Here is a 27,314-nt window from a genome sequence, read left to right as displayed (position 1 = left end):
CTGGTGCTGCTTGATTGTGTTTATAAAAATGGATGTCTTCATATATTTCTCACTTGTGCATATGAGACAGGACAACTTGAATGGGCGTACAGAAATAACCAACAGTAGAAACAGACTCACAGGGGCTACAGAGTGAGAGTTCACTAGATGTAGAGCTATGTTTAAAATGTTCAAGATAATAAAAGACAACTCAGAGAATTGCAGAGGGAACAGGAAAAATTTTTGAAAAAATATAGCATAATTAAAAAAATGAAAGCTGGTATAATGATATTAACATCAGTTAAAGTAAACTTTAAGGCAAAAAAGAATTACCAGAAATACATAACACTTTAAAATAATTTTTAAATAGTTCAATTCATCAGGGATATAAATCATCTCTAAATTTTTTTTTGTTTTTCTTTCAATCTTCATTCTTACTGACTTGGGGCTGCAAATTTGGCTTTAACACTGGCTCTGAGCCATAGTCGGAAAACCTGCCTTACACAGTCTGCATTTCCCCTCCTTTCTACTTTCAGACAAGGCAGCTGTGAGAAAAGAGTGTATTTCTTACAGGACCTTACTAAAGCCCACTAGAAGACTCCACCACCAACATCCCAATATTTTTTTATCAAGTCCTAGAGCGCTAGCCTCTGTGAACATGTGGTCAAAATCCCGAGATACACAGGTACCGTTCAACCTGCTTGCTTTGCTGCTGTGGAACAATGATGACAATTTCCTAACTGGGCATGTGTGTGTGTAGGGGAGGGGTGGGGAGGTCCTCACTGCTCCTCATGTACCTCAGCTCACATTCCCCATTTTAGGACTGGCAACTTGCCATATCCCACTTTTGGGAACCAATTTATGTCTTCATTGGTGGTCATTAGTCATCTTGGGCTGCTATGACAAAATTCCATAGACTGTGGATGAAACAAGACATACATTTCTCACAGTTTTGGAGATTGAGAAGTCCAAGATCAAGACACTGACTGATTTGGTTCCCCAGTGAGAGCCCGCCTCCTCGCTTGCAGAGAGCTGCCTTCTCACTGTGTCCTCACATGGTGGAGAACAATCATCTTTAAATTTGTATGTACCTGGTAATATTGCCTCAAACTCTATAAAACAAAAATTGACATAACTAGAATAGGCAAATCCAAAATCATAGTGGGATATTTTAACTTATCTCTCTCATAAATGCTAGGCAAAAACTCAGTAAAGATAAGTACACTTAAATAGTAACACAATTAGCAGACTTGATCTAATGAACATAAAACAATCTAATAATTGAAGAAAATGGGTTTTTTACATGCACACTGAACATTTATAATACTTGACCATAGTGTGAGACATAAAAACAAGTCCCACAAAATTTCAAAGAACTGAAATCATACAGAAGATGTTCTCTGAATGCCATGCAACCTAGAAATCAACGAAATGGTAATAAGAAAATCCATGAGTATCTGGAAACTAATAAGCATACTTCTAAATAAGCAGTAGGCCATGGAGAAACCAAAATGGAAATTAGAAAATATTTTGTTCTGAATGGTAATGAAGACTTCATATCAAAACTTATGAGATGCAGATAAAGGTTATTACTATAAAGATTGCTATTGATCAGCTAAGCAAACATACAATTGGAGGAGAGGAATAACAGCAAAATAAATACAAATAGAAGGAAGGAAATAAAAATAAAGGAGAATTAAAAACAACAGGATAAAAAAGCAGAAAGCTGATTCTTTGTAAAGATCAATGCAACTGGAAAACCTCTACTGAGACCAATTCAGAAAATAAAGAAGGCACTAACCAATACCAAGGTTGAAAAATACATCACTATCAATCCACTAAACTCAAAACATTATAAAGATAAATTTGAAAATGTAGATGAAATGGACACATTCCTAGAAAATTGGAACTCTCTAAGATGAACACAAGATACAAAAATCTGAATATTATTTTAGCTATTAAATAAATCACATCCATATCTCAAAGAAAACATCAGGCATAAGGTCACTGGCAAAATTCTATCTTTTAAGAAGTAATGTCAGTCTTACTTGTGTTATAACATCACAAACACCTTGATAACAAAACCTGACACAGACCTTAAAAAAAACTTAAGGGTCAATCCCGCTGATGAAAATAGATGCAAAAACCCCAAATGAAATATTGGAAATCAAACCCAGCACTATATAAAAAGGATAATACATTACAATCAAATTGCTCATTCTAGGAATGTAAACTTGGTTTAATATTTGCATGTCAATCAATATAACTCACCAAATCAGAAAAACTTTATGAACATCTTAATAAAATATAGAAAAATGATTTGATAAAATTCAACATCCTTTCATGATTTTTTAAAACTTACCATTACCAGTTTATTATAAAGGTTAGAAATAACATACTGATGAAGAGGTCCACAGGGCAAGGTCCGGATGGGTCCTGAGCGCAGGAGCTCCAACACCTGGTCTATACATGCGTTTACCAATCCAGAGGCTCCCTTTCATACTTAAAACAATATATATCTTGGGAATTGAAGTTTACTTCCTTAATCTGGTAAAAGATCCAGAGTCTAGGACAAACACCATACTTAATGTTGAAAACTTTCACCTTTTATTGGAATTCCTAACCAATGCAGAAGGGCAAGAACAAGAAATAAAATGTTGCCCTAGCTGGTTTTGCTCAATGGTTAGAGCGTCGGCCTGCAGACTGAAGGGTCCCAGGTTCGATTCCAGCCAAGGGCACATGCCTGGGTTGCGGGCTCAATCCCCAGTAGGGGGCGTGCAAGAGGCAGCCAATCAATGATTCTCTCTCATGATTGATGTTTCTATCTCTCTCTCCCTCTCCCTTCCTCTCTAAAATCAATAAAATATATATTTAAAAAAATAAAATGTTGAAGGGAATAGAAAGAAGAAATAAAGCTGTAGATGATTTATGTGAAATTAAAATAATTTCTATAAATAGGCTTAATAAGAATGTTTAATAAGTCTGATAAATACATCAATTGTATTTTTTATTACTCTGAAACTTTAAAATTTTACTAAATCACATATTGTTGGATTCTATCTCCAGAGTTTCTGATTCAGTAGGTCTAGTGTGAGGCTCAAGAAATTGTAGTTCTAATCAGTTTCTAAGTGATACTAACTAATATTCCTAGTCAGGGGACCACTCTTCCAAAACTACTGTGATATTTTAACAACAATGAAAATTAAATACCCAGGAATCTAGCAAAAGATATACAAGACTATACATAGAAAACTATAAATCATTATGGATATTATTGAAAGAGGATCTAAATAAAGGATAATACAGATTGGAAGTCAATATTCTGAAGATGTCAATTTGCCTCAACCTAATCTACAATTTAATGCAATCCCATTCAAAATTTCCATAGGTTTCTTTTGGTGAATATCAATGGGCAGATTTTAAAATATGTATGAAAGCATCATCAAAAATTGTAAGTAAAGAACTTACACTTAAGACAAACTCCCTGTATTTGCATACTGATTCCTACTTTGGACAAATTACTGAACCTTCTATGCTTCAGTTTTCTCATCTGTGAAGTGGGGAAGAACAATTATACCTATCACATAAGCTAGTTATAAGGATTGAATATATATAGTTTAGATATGTGCTTCAAACACACTAAATGTTATGTATGAGTTTGATAAAATAAAAATAGGGAGATGAAATCTACTGGGGTCTTCTAAAGGCCAGAGCAGACTCGTATATATGGGCACTTGGTTTATGACAAAGGTGGATCTATAGAACAGTGGGGAAAGATTATTTTTCCAATAGAAGATATTGGGACAACTTTGAAAAAACAAAATTTGATTCCCACTTCACACTATATATAGAAAGCAATTCCAAACAGATTATAGCTCTAAATGAAATAGGTAAAAAGTAAAGCTTTTAGCATAATCCAGGAGAATACCTACCTTGGGATAAAGGAAGATTTCTTAAATACTACACAAGAAATATTAACCATAAAGGGAAATAATGATAAATTTGATATTAAAATTAAGATCATGTTAAACAAAACCATTATAAAAATGAGAAAGTCACACAATGAGTAGACTATATAATAAAAGCATAAGATGCAAATGTCCCCTTGACTGGGAGTTTGACCAGGGGGCAGGGCTGGCCGGGGGAAGGGAGGAAGGCCCCAGCTGGCAGCCGGCAGCCAGCAGCAGCTAGGGACCCTACCAGTGCACAAATTTTGTGCACTGGGCTGTGTGTGTGTGTGTGTGTGTGTGTGTGTGTGTGTGTGTATGTAATTTCACGTAACAAAAAGTAAAAAAGCAAGATTTTAAAAATCCACCCTACACCAAAGTGACAGGAGGTAACCAAATAAATGGACAAAGGACTGAAGCAGGCATTTCACAAAGGAGAAAATCCAAATGACTGATGTTTAGATCCTACCTGGATCCCTGAGAAGAGGTGCTGTATTCTGGAGTAGAAGGGGAAAGAAATAATTGCTGAGCGTGTTACTGCCCATGAACCCTGCTTTATCTCACCTTCATATGCTTTCTGCCTAGTTTGCTCTTCCTATCACCCCTTCACCTAGCTCCTATCTGTCCTCAAAGACTCAGCTTTTCTAAGGAGCCCCAGCTCCAGCCCCCTCCTAAGAGCTGCCCATCTCCAATAGTCAGGGTCCCAGTCCTTTGTACCTCTCTGCTCTCCACTTGGTCCAAGGACTAATCAATCTTTCACCTTCCGTAGAAGGGTGACCCCTACATTCAACTGCCTGGCTGAGGTTTGGTGCTGAATTAGGAGACAGGATAGAGCTCTCAGGGAAGTGGTCTTTAAGAGGGGGAAGCAGGGAAAGAAATGAGCTTGACTGAGTGAGGAGCAGTTATTTCCGATTCCATTTTACAAACTAGGAAGCTCAGACCCTGAGAAATAAACACCTTACTCAAGGGTCACAGAGGCAGAGCTGGATTGCAAACATTGGCGCCTGCAGCCCAGGGTCTCCTAACGACATGAGGACGATACTCAGGAATCGCTTGTTCAACAAAGTCATCCTTTGTGTTCCCAGACAGATGTCCTCAAGTATGGAAAGGCACAGGGTCTCCAAAACCTCGTTTTGGGAAAGTACCAAAAGGAGAGGGAGCTAAGTGTGTTGGGGTAAGATTTGACCAGAGCACTTAACAGCCAAGGCACTGGGTAACCAGCCCCATGCAAAAAAGCCTGTCCTGCAGCTCAGACCCCAACCCATCCCAGAGGCTAGCTATCCTCTGCCTCTTACTTCCTCCTCTCTGGCTCAGCCAGAGGCCCGGAGAATCAGACATGCAATTCAGCAAGTATGTAGGGAGCACCTACTAATTACTAGTATGCTTAGCAGCTACTGAGGGCTCCTGCCCCAGTGTCCTGGCACCTTTAGGGGCGTACAGTATGAAACAAGCCATTCTGGACTCAGGTCCAGCACTGAGAGGTCATTTCCCTTTTTTACTCTTCAAGACATTCACATTCACTGACTGAGGAGACCCCTCTGGAAACAGTGGTGCCCATTTCTGCCAGGCAATGTTCACCATCCTCCAAACCCCTGGCTTGCAATCTGCTGCATGTAATGATGGACTGATACCAGACAAAAATCCCTGAACAAACCATCCTTCTACAGTCCTATTCCTGGAACTCTTGCGGAGTCTAGACCAGCCCTGGTACTATTGAGAGATCAACCCCCATTCTCAGCTGAGTTATTTCCAAGAAACTGACCTGCTCTGAGCATCTGCCTGTGGAAGAGAGTGCCAAAGTGGTACGGCCTGGCCTTGGCCTGGGTACCGAGTAACTGAAGAGGCCTTCTAGACCTCGGGGTTCCTCCCAAAGATATGGAAACCTGATGAGGGCACCCTCTTGCTCAAGCTCCCACCTAAGTCCAGAGGCCTCCCATAGTACTAATGGGATAGGGAAGCAAGGAGGGAAGTCAGGGAAGAGACCGTGTGCCTTACAATTCCTGAGGTTGGTCTGTCTTGACTTGACTGTTTCTTCAGAGCCCAGTGCCAAGGTCCTAAGGCCTGTCTGCCCATAAAGAGGAGGCCCACACACCCCAAGAGCAGCCGAAACCAGCTCACACATTTATTTGACAGAAAACATGAAGGAAGACAACAAAATTAAACAATCTTTAATGAAATTCCTATAGAAAACTCAGTCACAGGGCAAATACTCAGTTTTCTTTCCCACGTCAATGAGGATTGGAGATCCCAATAGTCTTTGGAGAAAAAGCAGTAGTTTTGCTGAATGTTGCCAGTACTCAGAAAGAGCATCCATTTACACATTCAAACCAGTAGTTCCTATTGCACATGTTAACAACATTATTTGCCGTCTAGCACCCTAAACATATGGTACCTCAACAAATAAATTAAAGAATTCCATGTGGCATGAAACCATTTCATTTTCAACTAATATCCTTAAAAAAAAATCACATCTTTATAAGTTTTAATAAATACAGTAAGAACAGCTGGCATTTTACTAAAATACTGAATTTTAGGTCTGAAGTTTATTTCATAAGAGTGTCCTTTTCATTTGCTTCTGTCTTGGATACATTTGCTCAAGTATTATGCTCTATGAAGTGAACTCTTTCACAGATACAGTAAAATCTGTATTAATGTGCGCCTCAGTACAGAAGCAGCTGGAAGAACTGGATCACATAATTAACTAAAAAGTAACTTAGGGAAATGCTCCGCTTTCTGTAAAACAGAGGCTGAAGGAAAACAAAGAAACATCTTTTTATACAGAACTCTCTCTAGAAATTTTATAAATATATAGGCAGCAAATATATTATATTTGCCTCACCAGTAGATTTTCAGCAAGTCTGGCCGGGATGATGCTATCACGATAGATAAATATCAACAAAAGAATTAATGTTCCCACAGGTTTAAAAGATTTCTTTTGAAAAATAATCATAATTTCATATTATATTATAATTTGTAGTTTACACAATTTAAAAAGGAAGAAAGATACCGTTTTTTAAGCCTCATTTGGAAAATAAGAACAGCCACCAGTCCCCAGGTGTGAATAAGTTGGCTGAGTGATAATACTTGGTCACAATTCATAAAAGAAGTATTTACACCTTTCTGGAAAAGTACCAAATAATGAAAATAAAATTTAAAAAGACAAAAAACAATCTCTAGTAGCATTCCTTGGCGTGCAAAGTCAGCAGGAAATGATTATCCGTAATGTTGACAGTTTTCGTGATGAATCTTGGAAGCATACAAAAAGCAGAGGGTGATCATTGGGGATTGTTCAGATTAGGTTCTGTTGATGCATTGTTCTTAATTTAACTGAGATTCAGAATTTCATTCCCTTTATAAAATCTCTGGCAGGGTCATGTTCAATTTAGTGCAAGTGCAAAATGAAAATGAAACAAAAGGCTGATCATTAAGATCTGTAGTCTTTCCGAACCGTGTGGGCCATCCAGTTCACCTTAGTAGTCCAGCTTTCCCTGAGTGCCTCATCAAATTTTTGCTTAAATTGCTTGAGTGCTTCTTCTTCACTCTTCCCTAAGGCAAGTGAGTCCTAAAAATTGAAGGGGGGAAAAAAAATCAGAATCAGATTTTATACATGCTCCAAAGTGACATGCAAATGTCTGCAGGGAGCTTACCTGGCCATGCCACCCCAGCCAACATGAAGTTGGCGCCTCATATTTTTATTTTTATATTTATTGTTGACAGTATTACAGATGCCCCCATGCCCCCCCTTTCTCACCTCCACCCAGCCCCCACCCACCCCAGGCCTTCACCTCACTACTGGTCTGTGTCTGTGGGCTATGCATATATGTTCTTTGGTCAATCACTTCCCATCCCTCCCACCGCCCTCCCCTCTGAAATCTATCAGTCTGGCCCATGCATCCATGCCTCTGGACCTACTGTTTTTATTTAAATGCCGTTTGCAGCAGGGAGCACGAACACCAAGGTAGGGTGATAATATGACCTCTGCCAAAGGGTTTTTGAAGATGAAATGAATTTATGACTACTGCAAGACAGCTACTCAAGTGTTTGTCACTACCACTCCTGGTAAGAACTATCTCACTGAACATGACTTTGTTCCATTCCCTTTGAACATTTGAATGAAATAGGCAGGTATACTTGAACTCCGATATACACAGAAAGGGGTTTATACCTTAAGATACTGTATATCCTTGACTGATGTGAGCTCAGGAAGCCCTGCAGTCAGCATCAGTGCAAAGAGAGTGATGAAGAGATTCCCGTGCCGTCGTAAAATCAGATAGGCATCCTCACAACACTGGCGGAACCTTTAGTTGATGCAGCAAATCACAAGAGCATGATGTTAGAGGGGGAGAGAGCAAATTTAGTACAGGAAAACAAGAGAGACATAGCTAGGCTTTCCACAAGAGCTGAACATTTTCTACTGAATTAATGGTTTTGCTTCTTTGAAAACTGTGCCAGGACTAAAATTTACATAAAATAAATCAAGCTCTCTAAAATCACACATATCTCCTTCCTTTTTAAAAATTTTAAAAAATTGATTTCTGAGAGGAAGGGGAGGGATAGAGAAATAGAAACATCAATGATGAGAAAGAAACCAAGGTAGGGTGATAATATGACCTCTGCCAAAGGGTTTTTGAAGATGAAATGAATTTATGACTACTGCAAGACAGCTACTCAAGTGTTTGTCACTACCACTCCTGGTAAGAACTATCTCACTGAACATGACTTTGTTCCATTCCCTTTGAACATTTGAATGAAATAGGCAGGTATACTTGAACTCCGATATACACAGAAAGGGGTTTATACCTTAAGATACTGTATATCCTTGACTGATGTGAGCTCAGGAAGCCCTGCAGTCAGCATCAGTGCAAAGAGAGTGATGAAGAGATTCCCGTGCCGTCGTAAAATCAGATAGGCATCCTCACAACACTGGCGGAACCTTTAGTTGATGCAGCAAATCACAAGAGCATGATGTTAGAGGGGGAGAGAGCAAATTTAGTACAGGAAAACAAGAGAGACATAGCTAGGCTTTCCACAAGAGCTGAACATTTTCTACTGAATTAATGGTTTTGCTTCTTTGAAAACTGTGCCAGGACTAAAATTTACATAAAATAAATCAAGCTCTCTAAAATCACACATATCTCCTTCCTTTTTAAAAATTTTAAAAAATTGATTTCTGAGAGGAAGGGGAGGGATAGAGAAATAGAAACATCAATGATGAGAAAGAATCATTGATTGGCTGCCTCCTGCACACACCACACTGGGAATCAAGTCCACAACCCGGGCATGAGCCCTGACCGGGAATTCGAACTGGCAACGTCTTGGTTCCTGAGCCACGCTGGCCAGGCCACACATATCTTTTTCAAAACCAAAACCAAACAGAAATTCTATGATAAAAGGCAACAAAAAACTTAATTTAGGCTTTTAAATTCTATGAGGCAAAAAAAAAAAGGTTATAAAACAAAGTGATAATTATAATCCATGAGGATTTCTGAACATACTTCTAGATTTGTGGCCTGATTCCAGAGATTAATTTCTTTAATGTCCCCGAAATCAATGTCAATGCTTTTGCATTGGGCCTCCCTGTCATCTTGCCATCTTTCTTGCTCCTCAAGATGGTCATTCAAAAGGACCATCCAAACTTAATTTTTCCAAAGAAAAAAATGGACCCAGAGGTATATTCTGCAGAAACCCAGACAGAACTAGAAATGATAATAGCAATTATTTGGTAAGGCTATAACATGAGTTGGTCACATCATATAACATACCTCTAATCATCAAAATAGCCCTGAAATTTAATTATTTTTGTATCCATTTTAAGATGAAGAAACAAAGACAGGAAGACAAGTTATGTGCTGGGAAACATACAAGGAGTGAGGAATAGATCAGAGATTACAAAGTCTACCCCTGAACCCTGGCTCCCGTACTGTATTCCACACTGAATGACAGCCAAGTGCCTGTCCTCAGCATCTCACTCTCAAATGTCTTAACAGTTTCAGAGAATTTTCTAAGACAGGAAAAGGTGGTATACTATTAGAATACAACACAGTAACTTATTTCAGATTTGCAGCATTGCTTCTCTTCTCTGAGTATATCTGAACTACAACCTGGATCTAAAAGGCAAATTCCCCCCCAAGCCTCCTATTAGCAGACTGAGTATTTCCCAGACCTAAATACTGCTCAGCAAATAAATGCAAGTCCAGCTGGTCAGAGGAGAAAACGTTAGGTGTGTTTACCTTAACACGAGGTCAATACTCACCGGCCAAACTTTTCTGTGTTTCCTGTTTTTCCTTGTTGAATCACATGAATGAAATCATAGGTAAGAATAAAAGGCACTCGCTCCCTTTTAATGCCAAATTTAGACTTAAAATTTCCAAGAATATGTCCAAAGTCAATGTGGAAGAGCTGGAAAACAAATGGGGTTTCATTTCCCTTGTTTTTCTTGTGGTTCTAAATAGAAAGGCAAGATCTCAGCAGTCCTATATCCACATGCACTACACCCACCCTCAGCTGAGCCCTCTCTTTCCACAGCCTTCTTGGGAAGAGAGCATGTCTAACATTTATAGGTCTTTTATATTCAATAATAACTGACAGTAAAATGCATATACCCCGTGAGGAAGGCAAATCTTTAAAAGGCAAAAATATATCCAAAATAAAAAACATGTCTGATTTTTAAAAAACCAAATAGTTCTACATACAGAACTATTTCTATAGTTCTATATGTAGAAACATAACAAAGAGAGTATATTCTTGCCCCAGTAGCTGCCTCACCATCTTGAGTGCGACTACTTAGTGGTAACATCTCCCCACTTTCACCCATTTTTCCTGATATCTGCCTCCATTTTTCTAAATAGTATGTTTATACTTATTTTTTACTTCCTAATTTTGGATTACTATTCTTATTATGGAAGGTAAAGATTTAGTCCTCTTATACTGATGTAATGCTACACAATTTGGAACATTATATCATAACTTCTGATCAAATTAATATTCAATGTTTATACTGTTCAACTACTTAAATGCATTTCAAAGCTAAGCCATGTGGGTACTGGAATACTAGGACTACATTTCTATTTTTGCTCATCTTTTTCCTTGACACAACTTTTTTTTTTTTAACTTAGCGTTCTATGACCCTACCATTAATTCTTCCCAAAATCTTCTTAAAAATCTAAAAATCATTTTCAAAACATTTTCCCACATGGTCAGGTAATCTAACAGTTCCTTTCTGGGCTGGCTGTTCTCTAGGGCTGCTGCACAACCATCATCCTGGGCTCTCCCTTCAACTCCTGTCCCACTTCACATTCTTGTTTGGTTTAGACCAGACTTTTTCAATATTGGTACTACTGACATTCTGGGCCCAATAATCCTGTGATGAGGTTCTGTCCTGTACACTACAAGATGTTTAGAAGCATTCATGGCCTTTCCCCACTAGATGCCAATAGAATATCACCTCCCCAGTTATAGCAACCAGAAATGTCTTCAGATGTTGACAAATGTCTCCTGAGAGCAAAAGCACCCAATTGAGAACTACTGGTTTATACCCTGTTTTGGTGGATGTCCTTATTCAGATAGCCTCCTTAGGAAAGACGCAGAGGAGATACAGCTTTTGAGACCTTGTATGATTGAAAATGTCTTTATTCCACCTTTATACCTGACTCATAGTCTGATTAGAATGCTGGGTTAGAGCTCGTTTTCCCTAAAAACTATGAAGGCCAACTTCCACTCTCTTATAGTGTCCAATATTGCTACTGAGAAGCCGTCTTTCTGACTCCAAGTATGTGGCCTGCTGCATCTCTGGGAAGGTTTTAATACTGTCTCTTTATGCCTGGTGCATTGAAATGTCATAGCGAAGGGCCTTAATGAGGGCCTTTTCATCCAATGTAAGGGAACTTTTGTGCTCTGTTGACTGGATATTCATAAACATCAGCTTTAGGAAATGTTTTATATTATTTGCTTGGTTTTTCTTCTTTCTGAAACTCCTATTAGGGTGATGGTGGACCTCCCTGGATTGATTCACTATCATTACTGGATCTTCTTTCTTCTATTTATCAGATGTTTTAGTTCCTTTGGTATATTAAGGAGCAACCGAGAGCATAGTGGCTAAAAAACAGAATCTGAGCCAAATGATCAGGATTTAAATGGTATGTCTGTTGCCTCAATTTTCTCACTGGTAAGTGGTGATTACCCTACCACTAATTCTATAAGGTTTTCCTGAGGGTTGAAGAAATTAACTAAAGAACTTAGAACTGTGCCTTCCACAGGTTAAGAGTTCAATAAATATTATCTAATCTTTAGTTTACACTAATTCTATGTTAACTTTTTATTTGTCCCTCTTTTTAATTTCTAAGAATTCTATTTTCTGTTTAACAAAAAACCCGCAGAATCCTATTCTTACTTTATAGGTGCAATGCTCCTTTTGTTTTGATATTTTAATCATCATTTTTTTTACTATAGTTATTCTGTTTTCCCAGTTTTTTTTTCACCTCTTGTTTGTTTTGGTCTATTTTTTATGTGGAGGCTTCCCTCAAATTTCTGCTAATGCTTGGCCGACCATTCATATTGAACAATGAGTTGCTAAAAAGTTGAATGAAAATTCTAAGTATGTGGTAGGACTAATTGGTGGGCTTACTTGCAAAGTGATTGGGGGGAGACCTCAATTGCAGGATCTGTAGGACTTTTCACTGGAACCAATCAGAGTCTCTTGAGAAGAATCATCTAGAGCAGTGGTTCTCAACCTTCCTAATGCCGAGACCCTTTAATACAGTTCCTCATGTTGTGGTGACCCCCAATTTCATTGTTACAAATTGAACATAATTAAAGCATAGTGACTAATCACAAAAACAATATGTAATTATATATGTGTTTTCCGATGGTCTTAGGCGACCCCTGTGAAAGGGTCGTTCGACCCCCAAAGGGGTCGCGGCCAACAGGTTGAGAACCGCTGATCTAGAGTCTTGCTGAGAGTGGGGATATACACACCTAATTGCTCCACATAAAAACTGCCAATTCGTGTTTCATCCTCTTCCCCCATCCACACCTTCTGTAGTGCCTTGTGCATCTGATCCCCAAGCTTTTCTCAGACTGACAGACTCCTCTAAAAGTACACAGGTTTCAATTTTCCTCAGCTATGCTAAGTCATTGCCACTTTTTCCTCATGCTTTCTATCATTCCCAAATCTGCTGATGTCTTTCACCAATGGGGGCCTCTTTTCATATTACTTTTTATGTCTTAGATTTACATATTTCTTATTCCCTACTATCATATCAGAAGTGTCAGAAAGAATGAAGAAAAATTCATGTGTTTAATCTGATTAACTAGACGTCCTAAGGAATCCTTTTAAGTGTGAACACAAAGTCCAACTGTCAAAGCCCAAGCCGAACTACCTAAATCTCTCAGGAGGTCTAAAACTCTGGGTCCCACCTAGAGCCAGAGTTCACACAGGAACCTACACATTGTCAATGTGCTTCTCCTGGCAGGGAATTCTAAGAGGGCTAAACTGAAAAAATTATCCCAAATATCTCATCTATGTTGCTTAATTAAAGGAATTAACAAAAAAACGTAAGTCACACTGAAAAAAAAAATCTTCATTTGAAAACTAACAGCTTCTTCATAAATAACCTGGTCTAGTTCCCTGGTTACCCCAGAGTGATATTACTCATACTCCACTTCTCCCTACTTCTATGTATGACTAGATTGATATTCTAAATGAGAAATTGGGTCAAGCAAATTTAATCTCAACTTTTTTCTTTTGAAGCACTGGTTATCTTATTTAAAGTTAATACATTTTGTACATCATCTCTTCCTTCTACTCTATTTAAAAGAATAGGTCACTTTTAAATAACCACAATAATTTAAAAAATTTAAATAAATTCTCATCACCTAACCCTAAGCAAACAAACCAATGGATACATGAAGCAGATGGTTTGTGAAACAAAGGACAGGAAATCAAAGACAAACACATGACTCCGAGAATCACTACAGAATCTGCCTGAGTTTCACAAGAGACTGTGCTGTACATAAGTAAGCATCCCTGAGGCCCTTGGCAGACTCTGGGAACAGCTCACCTGGCCATTTTTCTTTACCATGATGTTGTCACTATGTCTGTCACCAATTCCAAGGACATAAGAAGCTACACAGTAGCCAGCACAGGACAGGGTAAACTCCTCAATGGCTCGGTCCAAGTCATCCCTGAACAAAAGAAAAAATACAAGCAACAAACGTTTTTGGTCTCCAAATGAGTGAGATAAGACCCAATCCCACACCTGTTTCCTCTTTAATTGTGAGAACTGCAACACAGAGCTGCCAAAACCATATGATCAGAACTTGCTGGCTCAGCCAAGAGAGTGAGGACGGTCATCACAGAAGCAGGACAGAGAGGAGTGACCATGAACAGGCTGGCTTAAAGCCATAAGACTAGACTTCAGGCATTCAAATGACCGTGTCCTGGGGTCATGTTTCAGTGAAGATGGGGGCAGGTTCATATGCACAGAAACGAGAGGAGACCATTAGCTTTTCTGGATAATGCTGGGGCTTTGGAATATTTTGGTCAGTTGTGACCTAACACTAGAATTCCATATTTAAGAGTTAAGTATTGCAGTTCCAATCATTCATGTCACTGACCTAAATTAGAATACAAACCCATTAGAGACAAGATCAAAATTTGTAAACTGATATATACAAGAGCTTGGATTTTTGTCAATCAAACTTAAGCCTGATTTTGAGGTCTTCAGGTAAAAATACTTGCAAAGTGTTTTCCTCTCACTGTGTAACTCCTTAATCTCCTATATATTAGGGCTTTCCAACACAATAACCATGAAAAACACAGATACAAGCACTTTATTTTTTAGTGTGGTGAGATCAGTCTACAAACTCATTTACTTCTATTACAAAAATCCATTGAGAACTCACTTAAGCTCACACATTCACATAATTATAGAAGTTGATAAATATAAACAAACACTTGTAAGTTCTTTTTAAAATACTTAAATGTTGGAATTTAAGATATAGATAAAGTAGAATTCAACACTAATCATCTGTACGACTTTAGGAAGTCCTATTTGTCATTTTGATCTAACCTGAAATGAAGCAATAAATACATTACTATTTCCTCTAGGACACTGATGATTCTAATTGGGAGAACAGTTATTTGGCTGTTTGTTCAGGAAAATAATAAACAAAATAAACTAACCCAGAATTGTATTCTTTAAGCCAGTTCAGAAGGGCATCTTTATTGAAGGCTGCTGCAGCAGCCACATTGCTACTGTTCAGCTGAATGTCAGCAATTGTTTCAGAGTTGCTCACAATTTCAATGAGGCCTGAGCGATCTCCTGTCGCTAAACAGCCATAAGGCAACATCCTGAAAGGAAAAAAAAAAAAAAATGGGAATAAAGAGCCACATGTGTATATTATCTATTAAATGAAATATTAACAGAGTAAGTTTTTTCTTTTATTTTTAAAAACATTTTACTACTAATTGATATCCTTGCCATTAGTGTATTGTTATCACTTGTGGAAAAATATGAGTTCTGTTAGGAAGTAAATCTCTTGGCCAACAGATGGAGTAATTTACTAGTATTCCAATATGCCAGCTAAATATAAAATCTGTTATCTAGTTATTCTGGTGAAATATTCTCTTAATTCACATAGGTGGACAGAAGTATATCAGATAAAAGTCTTTCATTTTTTACTCTAAATTTTGAGGAAGGAAACAACCCTCAGTGGAGCACCTAAAAGGTAATCATAGCAAGATAAGTACTTCATATTGGCTTAGTTAATGGCAATTCCATGTGTCCAGATTCAAGCCCACAACCTTAAGGTCATCTTTTACGCTTTCTCTCATGCCCAACATTTACCTATCATGAATATGTATATTGCCTCCATTGTTCCTTCTGCTACCACCCTAGTTCAAGTCACCATCAACCCTTAATTATTCAAGTTTCCTAATTAGTCTCCCTGCTTCCACATCATAGTACGTTTTAGATGCAACAGCAACATAATCCACTTAAAATATACTTATATTATGTCCCTCTCCTGATCGAAATGTGTGCAATGGCTTCCCACCTTACAGTGAAAGCCAATATAGTTGTCGTAACTCACAAGGCCTTCGATCTACTCCCCCTTTACCTTTCCTAGTATCCTCCCCTGGCTCACTTCGTTCAGACTACACTGGCTTCCTTTCTGTTCCTCAAATACATGAGGCACAATACTCCCTCATTCCTTTAGAAGTGTTATTTTTTTCTGCCTGGATCATTCTTTCCCAAGATATTTACATGACTTACTCCCTTGCCTTTTGGAAACCTTTGCTGAAATGTTATCATCTCAGTGAGAAATTTCTGGATCATCCTATTTAAAATAGCAACACTATCTGTGGTACAATACTTGCTCTCTCTTCCCTGTTTTATTTTCCTCTATAGACCTCAATACTATCCAGTACCCTGTACATTTTATTTATTAGCTTATTGTCTGTCTCCACCCACAGGGTGTAAGTTTCACTGGCAGGGATGCTTTGTTCACTGCAGAATCCTCAGTGCCTGAGAATGTGCCTGGCACGAAGGAGGCACTCAACAAATATTTTTAATGAATAAACATTTAATAACAAAATCCCTATAATGTAAGTTACCAATATTACACACGAGAAACAAATGTGCAAAAAGTCATACATTTAACTAAGTAAAAGATCCAATGCTTAACACTATGTCTATGAGGCTCCAAAACTATCTTTTTAACCTTATATAGTTTCCAATGTCACTGAATATATATAAGAAAGAAACCTGTAAGGCTCCTTTTTGTGCAAAATAATTTTCACCAAATTGATAAGAAGCATTTTGCTTTGATTTGCATTTCTATGATCCCTAGTGAAAATGAAATTTCTCAGCTCTCTTTTAGCCATTTTAAGAAGAATTTTTTTTGTAAATTAGCTATTCACATCTTTGCCTATTTATTACAATTTTCATATTTTCCTTAGTGATTTATATTATTCTTTATATTATAATATCTTTTTCTAATTCTGGTTGTGAACATTTTCTCCAGTTTTCTAAAAATTATATTATCATTACAGCAATTCCAAAATGAAATGAGATACCTTGAAAAGTTCACATAAAAGTCTGATAACTACAGAAAATGGAATGGATGGAATTCATTGATTCAATAAGTACTTGGGTGCAGCTATGTGCCAAGCATTGTGTTAACTGATGGTGATGCAGAAATGAGCAAAAATATTTGCCTCTCATTGACACAAATCACACATGCACAATATACTACATATGATCTTTGTATGAATGAGAAGTGCCACAAGAACATGCCAAGAGTTAGGTAAGGTCTCTGTGAGGGGGAAGGTCAGCATGGTTGGAGGAGAGTGCAAGGGGAGCACAAAAGCAAGGTGAGGACAAGAAACAACCAGTGTTGGAAAGACCATGCAGGGTTCTATAGGCCATGTATAGACTTCTGTCATTCTCCTAAACTCACTGAAAAATCAATAAATATATATATATATTTTAAAAATTATATATTTTTTAAAAATTAAAAAAATACCTGAAAGAATGGCCAGTTTTTTTGTTTTGTTTTTAAATATGCTTTTATTGATTTGAGGGAGAGAGAAGGGGAGAGGGATGGAGAGACAGAAACATCAATGATGAGAGAGAATCATTGATCGGCTGCCTCCTGCACCCCCCACTCCTGGGGATCGAGCCTGCAACCTGGGCATGTGGCCTGACTGGGAATCGAACCGGTGACCTCTTGGTTCCTGGGCCTATGCCCAAACGCTGAGCCATACCTGCTGAGCAAGTTTATGTCTCTTGAAGCACTTTCCTAGTTCTAGCAAAATAAGGTTGAGAGCAGAGTTGTCAAAGTACATGCTGGCAGTCTGATATACCAATAGACTGCTTTACATCTGCATTATTAATTTATTTCTCCTTTTAAGAATTTGCCCCTCAATAAGAAAGGCAATTATGGTGCATCAAAGTTTTTTTGTTTTTGTTTTTTTTTTTTACCAATTTCCTTATCCTTATCATGACACAACACATGTGAAGTAAACACTGCCGATTCAAGTGCACTCTGGCTCACTTTCCTGCATCTCCTCCCATCCTACTTGCAGTCAAACTGGGCAAAAATCCAACAACTTCCCCTTCAAAAGCAGGCAATGATGAAAGCATTCAGTGTCTTGAGGATGGAATACTCACAATAGGAAGGAAAAAACATTCTTGTCTGAAAGACAGTTTGACAGAGTCAAGCTGGGGACAAATCCTGACCACCTTACATGGGCCTCTTTTGCATTCAACTTCTACATTTCTTATAAAGGCCATGACAACAATTAGCAATGTTTACCTTCCTTTCTAACTCTCTGACCCGAGGAGTAATTTGCTACCTTCCCACTAAAGGAAGAATTTAATAATGAAATAAATTCTACTGTGGGGAGGCAATTCCTTAACCCTACACTGAATGGGTACATAGAAAGTTTTCTCTGGCCTTGACTCTGACACATTGACCCAAGTCTCAATGGTACTTTAGCCATTGCCTCCAAAGAAGGAAAGCTTAACACCTTTATCTAATGATTTCATTAATTCCATCTTCTCCCTTCATTCTGAGACCACTGATACCAATGTCATTAAAGCACCGCTCTCTTAATAGGGAAGTAAACCCCATTAGTGCAACTCAGATGTAGGTCACAATGAAGACAACGGTCCAAATTTATACATGTCACATGTATTTGTGGGTGTGTATGTGTGTGTTGAGGGGGTAAAGAGGGAGGACTGTCAACTTTAACAAAGGCCTGATAGATTTAAATGTAGAAAACATATTGGACTTGACAGAAAAGGCTAACTATTATTTGTTGAGCAAAGGAGGTCAGGGTGTTCTAACATATTGATGGCTTACAAATGTTCTGATTTGAAATTAAATATGCCAAAAGAGTACTTTAAGACATCAGGGGAAAATGAAAATGAGAAATATGCACTTTGGTTCAAGCTAAAATGGCACTGTTACAAGAACTAAAATATTCTGATCAAAATAGTGCTGTATAGAAGTTACATTAGATTTTAGATTAAACTTAAGAGTATGTGCTACGTGACCCAGTTTAACCTGAACAGCTGGCCAAAAGAAAAACAAACACAATAGAAACACTGGAGCATGTATATTTATAGAAACAGTAAAAAATGTTTAGCGAGGAAAAGGTACTAGTTTGAAAATGAACTCAAAAGAATTAAAGTCCTGCATATTTTTTTAAACATGGGGTCAGAGTACCAAAAGTCAGCAAAGATCTCACTAGACAGACAAGTTCCTTTTTCTTGTTAGACACACATTGCTTCCCATTAGGGAGACACCAGGTTTATTTCTAGCACTGTCCCACATGGGGCTGCCTCCCTTTGCCTGAGGTCAACTGAACTTCAGATAATGCTAAACATACTTCACATTTGATCAGAATGTAAAATCAAAACTAAAGAAAAGAACTTGGTTGGGGCTTTCAATTAGGCTGATGGAACTAAGGGCAAAATCTTTAGCTCAGCCTTTTATAACTAAACTAGAGGCCTGGTGCACGGATTTGTCCATCAGTGGGGTCCCTCGGCCTGGCCTGCGGGGATCGGGCCAAAACCGGCTCTCCAACATCCCCCAAGGGGTCCCGGATTGTGAGAGGGTGCAGGCCAGGCCAAGGGACCCCACGTGCACCGGGTCTCTAGTATGCATATAAGATCTTTGGTTAATCTCTTCCTGCCCTTCCCCCTCCCCTCTGAGATTCATCAGTCTGTTCCATGTTTCCATGCCTGTGGTTTCCACTCCTGCGTTGAGCATCTGCCCCCTGGTGGTCAGTGCATGTCATAGCTACCAGCTGGCCGGTCGAATGGTTGGCTGGTTGCTTAGGCTTTTATATATAGAGAGAGGTAGATAAGACTCGGCATATAGCCTGAATCTGTTCTTAGCAAAAGGAGACCACTATGTAGTTTAAACACTGAATTTGAAAAGAATCAACGAGTTATTAGCCTAAGCCTGAAAAATTTCCCCCATTTTTTATGGTATAAGTCAAATAAAAACATTTTTATTGGGGTTAACTGTTTTTGGAAGGGTCTCTAAACTTTTGCTGGAATGAGACAATATTTTAGATGCTGCAGACTATTAGGTTGCTACTCAGTTCTGCTATTAATAGCATAAAAGTGGCCTTGGACTATCTGCAAATAAATGGGTTGTGGCTGTGTGCTAATAAAACTTTATTAAAAAAAAAAAGAGGCAGCCCAGATCCCTCTGGGTTTATATCGCTCAGGCAGAGTTTCACACAATCACCATGCCTCTTATCTATGCAGTATTTCTTATGAGTGAGTGGTTGACCAAAAAACTTGTTTCCTACTCAAAATTACTAATTCTATTTTTACATAGCTGTATTAGAAATTCCTCCTAATTAAAAAAAAATGACACACTACAATTTATGGTGTTAAAAAGGTCTTTTTCAGATGAACTATAATCTCTCTTCCTTGTACAAGTCTCATGAAAACAACAATACCTATGAGTTGTTCTTTCTACCTCAACAGCACAGCAAAAGTTTATCCTGGAAAGATTTAAGACTAGAAAACTTTCTGAGAGAGAGAGAGAGAAAATCAATGGGAGAGAGAGAGAGAGAGAGAAAATCAATGGGAAAAATACACATTTTCTGGGTACCCAAACACTTGGATAAATAAAGGATTACTGGATAGCCCAACTGGTATGGCTCAGCAGTTGAGCAAAGACCCACGAACCAAGAGGTCACTGGTTCGATTCCCATTCAGGGCACATGCCAAGGTTGCAGGCTCGATCCCCAGTAGGGGGCATGCAGAAGGCAGCCAATTGATGATGTTTCTCTCTCTCTAAAAAAATTAATAAAAACATATTTTTAAAGAAGGGGGAGGTACTAGATATAACTTACCATAATTGTTTTCTTGTTTAGACTGGTAAAATAATAGAAAGACATCAAGTTTAGAGTCTAACAGAGCTGGATTTGAATGTGGCTCTGCTAATTAATATTTTTGTAAGTTTTGACAAATTATTTAATATCCTTTGAGCCTTAATTTTCTCTCCTGTTAAAAAGGAATAACACACCCTAGCTGGTTTTGCTCAATGGATAGAGCATCAGCCTGTGGCCTGATGGGTCCTGAGTTCAATTCCGGTCAAGGGCATACACCCAGTTGCAGGCTCGATCCCCAGTAGGGGGCGTGCAGGAGGTAGCCGATCAATGACTCTTTCTCATCATTGATGTTTCTATCTCTCTCTCCCTCTCTGAAATCAATAGAAATATATATATTTTTAAAAGTACTGAGACATACAAACCCCAATGTTGAACATATTAAACAAAATTTTTATAACACCTATTTTAAGTATGTATAAAGAACTAAAAGAAACCATTTCTAAAGAACTAAAGAAAAATATAAGAATGATGAATCACCAAGAAGAGACTGTCAACAGGCAGGAATTATTAAAAATGAACCAAATAGAAATTCTGAAATTGAAAAGTACAATAACTAAATATGAAATTCCCTAGAGGAACACAACAGATCAGATATGAGCAGCCATAAGAAAGAGTAGACAAATTTGAAGATAGGTCAAAGAATGAAGAAAAAGAGTGAAGAAAAAAAATGAGCTTCAGGGAACTGTAGAGTACCATCCAGCATACCAACAAGTACATAATGGCAATCTTATAAGGAGAAGAAAAAAGAAACCCCCAAAAATTAAAAAAGAAGAGCTGAAAACTTCTGAAATTTGATATAAAACAACAACCTACACATCCCAGAAGCTCAACAATTTCCAAGTGAGATAAACACCAAGTAGGATTAGACACATTATAGTCAAACTGTCAAGATTAAAAAATAGAGCCCAGCCGGCAGGGCTTAGTGGATGAGAGTCCACCTATGGACCAGGAGTTCATGATTCGATTCCCAGTCAGGGCATATGCCTGGGTTGTGGGCTCGATCCCCAGTATGGAGCGTGCAGGAGGCAGCTGATCAATGCTTCTCTTTCATCATTGATGTTTCTATCTCTCTCTCACTCTCCCTTCCTCTCTGAAATAAATAAAAAATACATGGGGGAAAAAATTAAAAAACAGAATCTTGAAAGCAGCAATAAAGGTGTGACTTATCGCGCTAGCCAGTTTTGCTCAGTGGATAGAGCGTTGGCCTGGGGTCCCAGGTTCGATTCCGGCCAAGGGCACATGCCCGGATTGTGGGCTCGATCCCCAGTCGGGGGCGTGCAGGAGGCAGCCAATCAATGATTCTCTCTCATCATTGATGTTTCTATCTTTCTCCCTCTTCCTTCCTCTCTGAAATCAATAAAGAAATATATTTAAAAAAAAAAAAAAGGTGTGACTTATCACTGACAGGGATTCTCAATACAATTAACAACTGATTTCTCCTTAGAAACCTTAAAGGCCAGAAGGTGACATGACATTCAAAGTGCTGAAAGACTCAAACAAGAATTCAATGTCCATTAAAATTATTCTTCAAACACAATGGAGAAATTAAGAAATTCCCAGATAAATAAAAACAGAGGAAGAACACAAGCTGGACTCACATTTTCCAATTTTAAAACTTACTAAAAAGTCACAGTAATAAAGCCTATGACAAAGACAGACATGTAGATCAATGAAATAAAATTTAGAGTACAGTCCTAACTGGTTTGGCTCAGTGGATAGAGTATCAGCCTGTGGACCAAAGGGTCCCGGGTTCGATTCCAGTCAAGGGCACGGACCTTGGTTGCAGGCTCTGACGCTTGTGCAGGAGGCAACGAGTAGACAAATTTGAAGATAGGTCAAAGAATGAAGAAAATGTTTCTCTCACATTGATGTTTCTCTCTGTCTTTCCCTCTCTCTTCTACTCTTTCTAAAAACAAATGGAAAAATATCCTCGGGCAAGGATTAACAACAACAAAAATTTAGAGTACAGAAAAAACTCTCAAGTTTAGTCAACTGATGTTCGATGAAGAAAGAACATCTTTCCAACAAATGGTGCTAAGATAACTGGATATAGAATTTAAAAGAATAAAATTGGACTCCTGCCACATAACATAAAAATATTAATTAAAAATGAACTAATGACCTCCATTACAAGGGTTAAAACTATAAAACTTTGAAAAGAAAACATAGGTGTAAATCTTCATGACAATGGTTTCTTAGACCAAACACCAAAAACAGAAGTAACCAAAGGAATAATAGATAAATTAGACTTTATCAAAAGTAAAAATTTTGTTTCAAAGGACACTATCAAGAAAGTGAATAGACAACCAGTATAATAAAAGAAAATATTTGCAAATAATTTATGTAATAGGGGGTTCTAGTATCTAAAAATCTATAAAAACTTCTTATAACTCAAATATTAAAAGACAAATAACCCAATTCAAAAAGGAGCAAAAGACCTGAATAGATATTTCTCCAAAGAACACACGCAGATGACCAACAGCACAATAAAAAGTTGGCCAACATATGGAAACATGCTAACATCTGTCATTTAATTGCTAAATATATGCTTATTAAATCTGGACATTAGAACATAAAAATTGCTGTAAATTTTCTTCTATACTTTCATGTTTGAAACAGTCCACAATTAAAAAAAATACAGAGAGAATTAGGTAAATGATAAAGTTAAATATTATTAATTAGCATTTTAAAAGTTTAAAAACTGTATGGACCTATGCTATATCATGAAACATGCTTAATGTTTTTTTCTCCTTGAGTAAAAGAGATTACCATTGTAGAAAACTAGAGAAATAGATACACAAAGAGGGGGGAGAGGAGGATCATCTTCAATCCTACCATCTGAAATGACTATTGACATTAGTTTCTGTCAACATCAGTGTGTCATTGTTCAGTGAATTTTTAACATGGCTGAAATCTATATAATAAAAGCCTAAGCAACCGTTATGGTGGAACGACCACAACAACCGGTCGCTATGATGTGCACAGACCACCAGGGGGCAGACACTCAACACAGGAGCTGCCCCCTGGTTGTCAATGTGCTCCCACAGCGGGAGAGCCACTCAGCCAGAAGCTGGGCTCAAGGCTGGTGAGCGCCTCTCCCACCTCCGTGGCAGCGCTAAGGAGTACTGAGTTGAGCAGTACGGAGCAGCAAGTAGGCAGGCGGTAAGGAGCGAAGGGTCCCGGACTGCAAGACAGATGTCCACCTGCCGGCTTAGGCCTGATCCCTGGGGGTCTCGGACTGTGAGAGGGCGCAGGCCGTGCTGAGGGATTCCTCTCACCCCCCAGTGCACAAATATCATGCACCGGGCCTCTAGCAATTTTATAAAAATACTTTTGCATCAAATACTTCATTTGATATTTGAAGGTAATCACTTTCTCCAAATTGTTAGCAATTCTCTATAAACAGTATTTTTAAAATACCTTGAGGTATCTGGTCATAGTTGAAAAGCTAATAATTTTTTAAACTGTTATCCTACTATCGAGCAAATATTCAAAAGGATAGTCCAATTTTTTAATTTGTATATAAAGCAAGAGTAAATATCTTTGTGCATAAATCTCTTTCCACATTTCTAATTTTAAAGTAAGTTCTGGAAATATTAGATACAGGGTCTAAATAAACTTGCTACACAGAGGATTATATTAATTTACAGTGGTATATAAAAATACTTGCATTTTTATTCCTCCAATAGTCTCCTAGACTAGACTATCATTTAACAAAACCTTTGCTAGGAAATCAATACTATCCAATTGTTCCTGTAATCTGTACTTTTATATTGGAACTGACAGTGTTCACATAATTATTAGTTTATTTATTTTATATCTTGTGTAAATAGTCTTTTCATATCTTTTTCCAATATACTTATTTTTATGAGCTCTTTAAATATTTAGAATTATTATCCCCCATCTCAGTGGTCGGCAAACTCATTAGTCAACAGAGCCAAATATCAACAGTACAACGATTGAAATTTCTTTTGAGAGCCAAATTTTTTAAACTTAAACTATATAGGTAGGTACATTGTTATTAACTTAATTAGGGTACTCCTAAGGCTTAGGAAGAGCCACATTCAAGGGGCCAAAGAGCCGCATGTGGCTCGAAAGCCGCAGTTTGCCGACCACTGCCCCATCTTATTCATTATGAATATAATGCCTAGTGTGAGGTCAGACTTTTAATTTTCTTGGTTGACATTCAAATCTTATATTTTTATATAAATACATCAACATTTCATTTGCAATTATCATCTGCTCTTTACCTCAGAATATTTGATAATAATTAAACTTTTAGAATCTAGTATGTTTCCTTTTTTCTGTTGCCATAAGCATTTCCTGCTCGCTGTCTACCTTTAATAATGGTGGTAAGTTAAAAGCCCTAAAAGTTCACCAAAAGTCTTGGCTCTCAGGAAGGCAGAGAAAACAGTTACTAGGCTAAAAAGAAGGGCAATCCTTTCATTGGCCTTGTCACTCCATAACCCCCAGTGATTCCTCCCTGAGAGCAAACTGATTCCTTCTTTCGGAATTCACCATCACATGTCTAGTTCTACACCTGATGAGGTTTAAATAAGATAATATATTTGAGAGTACACTGCAAACTATAAAAAGGTACATAAATATTATTATAAAAAATTAATAAAAACAGGAGGGAAGGAATCAACAAATTTTAAAAATTCTGCTGTGGAAGGTATATAACATGAGACAAAAATAATTCACTAGTGCCCTGGCTGGTTTGGCTCAGTGGATAGAACATTGGCCTGCGGACTGCAGGGTCCCAGGTTCGATTCCTGGTCAGGGCACATGCCTAGGTTGCAGGCTCGATCCCCAGTGGGGGCTGTGCAGGAGGCAGCTGATTGATGACTCATCATTGATGTTTCTATCTCTCTCTCCCTCTCCCTTCCCTCTGAAATCAATAAAAATATATTTAAAAAAACAACTTGTAACTAATATTTAAGAAAATAATAACAACAATTCACTAGAAATCTCACCGAAGATCCAGACCGGCTTCTTTCCAGAGTAAATCCATCAAGCGCAGCATTTGGAGTGTCAACATATCCTGTCGTAAATCTAAGAGAAAAAAACCTGCATTATTACAAATGTTTTCCATTTTATGACTGCTAACATTAATTTAAGATTAGCTGATGCAGCCAGAATTAATTAAAACCATTGGCAAATGTTCTGATAATTTTTCCCCCAAAGTTTTAATGTTGACCATATTCATTAAGAGGTTTGTTGATTAGCATGTCCCAGTAACACTACTTCAAAAATGGAGTGTAAAAATATTTTAGTTTACCATGTGTAAGCTACTATACTAATTATAATACAGCTTTAACACAGTAATGTTATATTAAAGCATCCACAGAATTCACACTAATTTTTTTCCTCCTTTTTTAATTTTAGGGATGCACAGGAAGTTCTCAAGAATTGTTTAAGTAATAAACTGCATGATGCGTTCACAAAACAGTAATAGCTGATTTTATTTATGATGTCCAGGGGTAATTTTCAGGTAACAGAGGCTGTGAAAGTAGTGACTTCTATATAATGACATTCATATGGTCAAGTGATGTTAAATGTCTGGCAAAACACAACAACTTCTTTTAAAAATAGTTGTAAGCACATATTATGCTAAGCACATTTACTTATTATCTCACTTAATTCCTGTTAATAACCCAACATACACATGCTATAATCCTCATGTACATGAAGAATCTGAAGCTCAATGAATTTTGCATGACTTGTCTGCAGTCACACAACTAATAAGTAGTAGCACTTGGTGTGATTACTTCAGAGGCATTCCCGTTATAAAGTATGGGCCAGTAAGGTTTTTGTTGTGTTTTTTAAAGATTTTTTTTTCTTTTTCTTTTTTAAATATATTTTATTTATTTTTTACAGAGAGGAAGGGAGAGGGATGAGAGTTAGAAACATCGATGAGAGAGAAACATCGATCAGCTGCCTCCTGCACATCTCCCACTGGGGATGTGCCCACAACCAAGGTACATGCCCTTGACCGGAATCGAACCTGGGACCCTTGAGTCCGCAGGCCGATGCTCTATCTACTGAGCCAAACCGATTAGGGCAAGATTTTTTTAAAAACTGACTTTTAGAGAGAGAAGTAGGGAGATGGAGAAAGAGAGAAACATCGATGTGAGAGTAAAACATTGGTTGGCTGCCTCCTGCATACCTCTTACTGGGGATAGAGCCCTCAACCCAGACATGTGCCCTGACCAAGAATCAAACTGGCGCACAGAATGACGCCCAACCAACTAAGCCACACCTGCCAGGACTCAGTAAGGTATTTTAAAAAACAAAACTATGGCAGCAATATCAAAATTGTTATCACTGAAATAAGATGTATGAATATATTATTGGAAATATTCTATTGTATTTCACAAGCTTTTTCCAAAGGAATAGACTTTGTATTTTGTAGGGGGAAAGGGGAAGGTATATTAGAACAATGTATGTAAGTAAGCTGTAGAAGTCAA

General features: G+C 37.8%; 1 protein-coding gene across 4 annotated transcripts in view; it reads right to left on the bottom strand.

Moving 5' to 3' along the window:
• Positions 1–6,035: 6,035 nt before the first annotated feature.
• PIK3CB (phosphatidylinositol-4,5-bisphosphate 3-kinase, catalytic subunit beta) overlaps positions 6,036–27,314 on the bottom strand; it is a 110,334-nt gene continuing 89,055 nt past the window's right edge. For all 4 annotated transcript variants that reach the window (XM_014537480.1, XM_005863521.2, XM_005863522.2 and 1 more), the window contains 6 exons: positions 25,821–25,899; positions 15,109–15,276; positions 13,985–14,108; positions 10,180–10,325; positions 8,727–8,859; positions 6,036–7,488 (listed from right to left, as the gene is read on the bottom strand). In XM_014537480.1, coding sequence (XP_014392966.1) covers positions 7,351–7,488; positions 8,727–8,859; positions 10,180–10,325; positions 13,985–14,108; positions 15,109–15,276; positions 25,821–25,899 — 788 coding nt within the window. In that variant the 3' untranslated portion in view covers positions 6,036–7,350. The remainder of the gene's footprint in view (positions 7,489–8,726; positions 8,860–10,179; positions 10,326–13,984; positions 14,109–15,108; positions 15,277–25,820; positions 25,900–27,314) is intronic.

This window comes from Myotis brandtii, unplaced genomic scaffold (assembly GCF_000412655.1).
Source record: "Myotis brandtii unplaced genomic scaffold, ASM41265v1 scaffold18, whole genome shotgun sequence".
In the NCBI taxonomy this organism is placed as follows: domain Eukaryota; kingdom Metazoa; phylum Chordata; class Mammalia; order Chiroptera; family Vespertilionidae; genus Myotis; species Myotis brandtii.
Note: the sequence above shows the minus strand (reverse complement) of the source record. Positions and strands in the feature narration are given on the sequence as shown.